This window comes from Halyomorpha halys, unplaced genomic scaffold (genome assembly GCF_000696795.3).
Source record: "Halyomorpha halys isolate HHAL.00 unplaced genomic scaffold, Hhal_1.1 Scaffold69.1, whole genome shotgun sequence".
Lineage (NCBI taxonomy): Eukaryota > Metazoa > Arthropoda > Insecta > Hemiptera > Pentatomidae > Halyomorpha > Halyomorpha halys.
In genome coordinates this window covers 803,476-809,059 of record NW_027108206.1, presented here as the reverse complement: position 1 = coordinate 809,059, position 5,584 = coordinate 803,476, and the positions used below count along the sequence as shown (strand labels likewise).

At 28.1% G+C, this 5,584-nt stretch overlaps 1 protein-coding gene across 1 annotated transcript in view; it reads right to left on the bottom strand.

Annotated features, from left to right (window-relative positions):
• LOC106692740 (serine protease inhibitor dipetalogastin) overlaps positions 1-5,192 on the bottom strand; it is a gene marked incomplete at its 5' end in the record, with an annotated part of 82,673 nt that extends 77,481 nt beyond the window's left edge. Inside the window, 1 exon segment of the mRNA XM_014438856.2 lies at positions 5,028-5,192. Within this exon segment, the coding sequence (XP_014294342.1) occupies positions 5,028-5,076 (49 nt within the window).
• Positions 5,193-5,584: the final 392 nt, after the last annotated feature.

The following is a 5,584-nucleotide window of genomic DNA, read 5'->3' as shown; positions in this document are numbered from 1 at the left end:
CGGAGAGATAAGAACGGATAATGAGGAAGTATGTAGAGGGTAGGAAGTTACGGATCTCGTATAGCAGTCTTGGGTGCCAGACTCGATCAAAAGCCTGTTCTACATCAAGAAAGACTCCCAAGCAGTACATTCCGCGCTCCAATGAAGACGAGGCAACATCAACCACACGATGGCATTGCTGGATAGTGGAGTGGGATGTTCGGAAAATTTTAATTTAATTTAATATTTGAGAACAGTTGATTACCGCGATTTTCAACGATACCTGTTTGATCTATGTGATAAAGGTAAGACTTTGCAGTTGATCAAAAATACTTTATAATTTTTTTTGTTTATAAACATTTAAAAAAAAGAAGAAAAAAACACAACACAAGAGGTAATATAGAAAAGGGAATTATATTCCAAATTTTCAAAATCCTCACCGCTGAAACAACAAATATTTTTTCAATATGTATATATTTAGGATCTTGAAGCTAAGTCAACTAATTTTACATAACAAATAACTGTCCATTACAACAATTTTCGGAACAATACAGAACAAGAGTGAAAAGGAGAAAGGTAAGTGTGGGTTATTTGGTTTTTCCAGACCTTGTCTATTCTTTCCAGTAAGTAGTCAGCCCATTTATTTCTGTTTTGTGTTTTATATATTTATTATTAGTGTTGTTAATTGTGTCTTATGTGGTTATGAGATTGGAATAGTATGAATTTAAATTTTGTACAACCGACTCTATATTAATAGTCTAATTCTTATATTTATCTTCTAGATTTTGTTTCATTTTTTTTTTTCTAAGTACGATTTTGGGTGTATCAAATCTGAATCTCTGAGTTATATTTCTATTTATTAATCTCAATTATTATTCTTTTCGTTTTAGAGTTTATAATTATATTGAGTATTTAAGAAAATTCCTTTTCTTGAAAAAATTAATTAGTTTTTTCACTGTAGGGCATGATAACAAAAACAATAGAATCTAGAAATGTCGCCACTATATGGTTGTTTTATTATTGACTGAGCCTCGAGATCCTCAAAATTACATATCATTAACAGTCAAGAAAAAAAATTGAATATATATATATAATTTTCGCCATTTTGCCATATTAAATATATTTTCTTAGCATGTAGTTACATATTTTCCTATCAACAAGTTCTTGCAAATGACTTTTTTATATCATAAAAACTGTGAAAGGAGAAATGCAATCAAAGATGGCGACTGTAGTAGTAAAGCTGGCTGGAAGGGGATAAATGAACCCTGACCTTAAAGACAGTCGCATACCTCCACCTTCCTTTAACCACCAACCAATAATACAATCCAGCAATTAAATACCACAGTTTTCGTTCTTTTTTTTTTTTTTAATATTGTATTTTCTCTAATAATACAAGAATAAAATCAGGCATCATTAGCACTCCCGGTTCGATATTTTCCATTATTCTTAAACTAGAAATAAATGCTGTGTTTAATCCAAAAATTATAGATAGTTTGAATAGATACAAACCCGTTGCACATAATCTTCAATAAGACCTTTGTGTATTTCCTTGATTGTTGAAATTAAAGATCGAACGACGTAAAGTGAATATTCCAACTCGATTAATGTACTAATTTCAACCATCAATCGACAAATAAACAATAATTAATTCAAAATTATAACCTTAATAATTATATTTTCTTTATACATTGACTATAGCTAGCAAAAACTTGATTATTTTTTCATGAACTTTGAATTGGAATACACCAAAAATAATTCTCAGTATTTGAGACTTTACTGTTATAGTACCGCTTAGACCACCAAGATCTCACATATATGTAGCACCTATTTCCTATATATCCGGTGAAATTTGATCCAACCATCCGTTTAAAAATTATAATCAATTCGAGCGAATTGCTTAGTAGACTCTTATAATAAATATGGTAATTTTTTATAATTAGGACCTATTAAAAGCGGTGAATTAAACATATCAGGAGCATTAAATCAAAACAATATTTGACAATTTTTTTATTGAGTATATTAAGTTTTTTTATATTTACTTTTGTTTATTAGAAATATTACTAGAATCAATTAAAGCGATTTTTTTATTACATCTCACTTCCTATTTTCCTATGCAACAATTTTGAACAAAACAATTTTTTTACAATTGGGAAATTAATAATCTCACCAAATCGCTAGATATTTATTTTTAATTAAATTTTGATGATGTGTTAATTGAATATAAGAGGGTTTCATAAATTCGAAAATATACTGGCAGGTTTGGCAATGGAATTAGAAATAAAAATGAAAAAAAAGTAGTTGATGTTTGAAAAATTAATATTTTTGTGGGCTCAAATGTTATAGATCCATCAAAAATTACTTTAATACTTAGCTACTCTTTCTTGACAAGAGAAAGTAACAGCTTCTTAATTTACACTTTCTCTGAGAACTATAAATTTTAATTTATTTAATTATTTTAAAAAACATGAAGAAAATTCATTTCAATTCATGATGGTGACAAAAGTAAAAAGATTGTTGATCTTTTCGACATGATACATTAAGTCAGATATAAATCTCTAAAACTGAAAGGCATTTCCCAATTGTAATCGAATAAGCAATTAGTTGTTTTAATATCAATATTAATGTATTATTTAATTCAAATTAATAAATTAATTCATTACATAGCAGAATATTTACTTAATAAAAAATTATATTTAATTTTAGAAATATTTTAATCAACTTACGGATAATATTGCTAATACTTTATAAGAGTGCTGAACGGATCCTGAACAATTAAATGTCGTATCCAATCTACGGCAGATTAATTTCATAAACAATGTATGACTAATTTTCTCAGTATTTACGATTTGTCAATAAAATTGAGAGAAAGAAAATATTTCATGATAAAATCTCTTTATTTATTTATGTTACAGAGCCTAAATGTGCAATTTTTTTTAAAAATGATTACCATGTAATGTTTTATACAGTCAGAAGTTGGAACTAGTTTGATATATAAAATAGAGTGGATATATTAGACAAGTAAATTTACATACGGCTCATTAATAGCTTGATCAGTTTTAAATAGTATTATGTGTGAAAAAAATTCGTTTTTCAAATTCTCATCACCAGTTTCTAAAACGCCATTTAAGGCGCACAATATGAAAAGTATTATTCATGCTCCAATTTCTATAATTTTCACAGTCATGAGGTACATCCCATCTATTTATGTTCCCTACATTTCGTTTCTCATGTATCTAGAGCAATTCGTCTATATAATCTGATTCATGAAAACTGGTTTGAAATGCTAATGCTTTATCGAACAATTTCTTTTCGATGATGTGTATTTTTCATCTAGCATAATTTCTCAACTTTCACCCAGAGAGAGGCCACTGGATCGGGTCCTTTCTCTAACCAGGTCGTGGCGACTGTTAAAACAACCGTCTTTTAACCCAGTTGATAAGTCATGTTGAAAACTGAGAAGAAAAATAACAGTGACTGGAATCTGCCATGCATGGTTCGCCGTTTAATTAAAATTTATCAGTTACCATCTACTCTCAAGTGCCGACCGGTACATTCAAGGAGGAACAGTTACATATCATTCACTCAAATCTATTGAAATAAAGTTAGAAAAGTGTCAAAATAGGGTAATTTAAAAAGAAATATATGCTATCAATTCAAGAATTTGTAAAAATGATAATATATCATAAGTAATGTCTACTTAATGAATGATTTATTTATTCATTATTCATGAGTATAATTTTTTTTAATATATTTAATTCATACATTAATTTCTTAATCATATTATGGCTTCCAGCTAATGATTAACAATCAATGTGGACAGAATAACAAATTCTAAAAACAAAATAGTTTTAAATGAAAATTTACGAAGATTGTAAGAACAAATCAAATCTCAAAAATAAATAAAAATAATTTATGAGGCAAAGAACTAGATTTGTCAAATCAATCAAGAATTAAGTATCAGTTTTAGATCAGCTATAACTTCCGCTGACAAATCAACCAAGCATTGATATTACTCACTGTTTGGTTCTTTTGGGCCCAGAGTCATTAAGCTAAGAAACATCCCCTCTCTCCTTCATTATTTGTCATATTAATTTAAATTGTACGAAAGTAAGGTCAAGTATTTAGGGAGATATTACTGATTATCAACTCGATATATGATTTATTTTTTTAATATCCTAAAAATAATTTATGATTTAGATAAACATTTTAAAAACTATATTGAAGTTAGTTGATACGAAATTTTGTATTATGATCTATATCTATAGTACCTCATTACGATTTAATATAGACATTTATCTTTAATTTAAGTTTATTTCCATTACCGGTAATAAAATGCTTCTTTCAATTTTTTTGGGATTTGATTTTTTGATTACATTTCTTTTTTTCAGTGATATTTTAAGGAGCCCAAATATCTATGACCTGAGGATAATAGTTCACTACAAAGATATTATGAAAAATTGATAATCTCATTAAATTAATTTTTCTTTCCTCTAATCAATCATAATTAATTCAAGTATTTTTTCTTATTTTATTTATTCAGATTTTTCAATGATTCTCAGTCAGAGATGGCTCAATGGTAATATTGGTTTATTAAAAAAACAAAAAACAAATAATTTTACTTTTATTCAAAAGTTTTGTGTTCTGTTAATATCCTACATTAAGACATTATGTTACTTGATAAGGACTCTTCTAAACGTTGAAAAAATATTTTATCTGAATGTTATGATAGTTCGTCTTGAAATAACAATTAGTTCTTCCATAAATTATTTTTTAAAATACGAAAAGTAAGTATTTTTATGTTTTGGAACTTTGAAACTAATACATTTTCCTGAGTAATAAGCATATGTAGCAAAAAAATAAAAGGATTTTTTCAGAAATATCAAGTCGTAGTATTCATGAATTCCAGTAATTTCATTCATTGAAAATTAAACGTATCAATGGAAGACGGAATAGGTATAGCTACGCCTTTATTGTTATGAATGGATAAAAGTCCGCTATTCTTATGCATGTAAATCATATTATTCTACATTGAGGAATATTATACTCACGCGACAGTTGCAGAAGAGATAGAAGGAAGAGAACGTAGGGAGCCTTCATGTCGAATGGGCGCTGGTGCGAGACTGGTTCGTCTGGTTGGCCGCAGTCTGCACCTCTTCAACGCTCGGCTATGCTCGGTCTTAATCGGTTATTCTCGTACTCCGACCCCAATATTCCCTAGGGTGGTAAATTCACAGAACAAAAAAAATAATAAATTAATAATAATAAAATAAGACAAAATTTACTTTTAAAAGTTTGGAAAAAACTCAATTTTTTTATTTCCCAAGATTATAAAAAAAAAGAAAAAAAAGGAATAATCAGTGAAGTACTACACAATTTTTTCGAATTTCCTATACAACTATTAAAATATTGTTGTTTTACAGTATTAATGAAATAGCGAGGAGTTGCGACAGGCACTTTATTAAAGAGAACGTCAAATATATCAATTATTCTAGCAAGACAATGCTGATGTAAATCATTAAAACAAACGGTAATGACATTAAATTATATACAGACGTCACAAAAAAATTTCGTGACGCGTGTATCACTAAATTTTACTTACCACCTA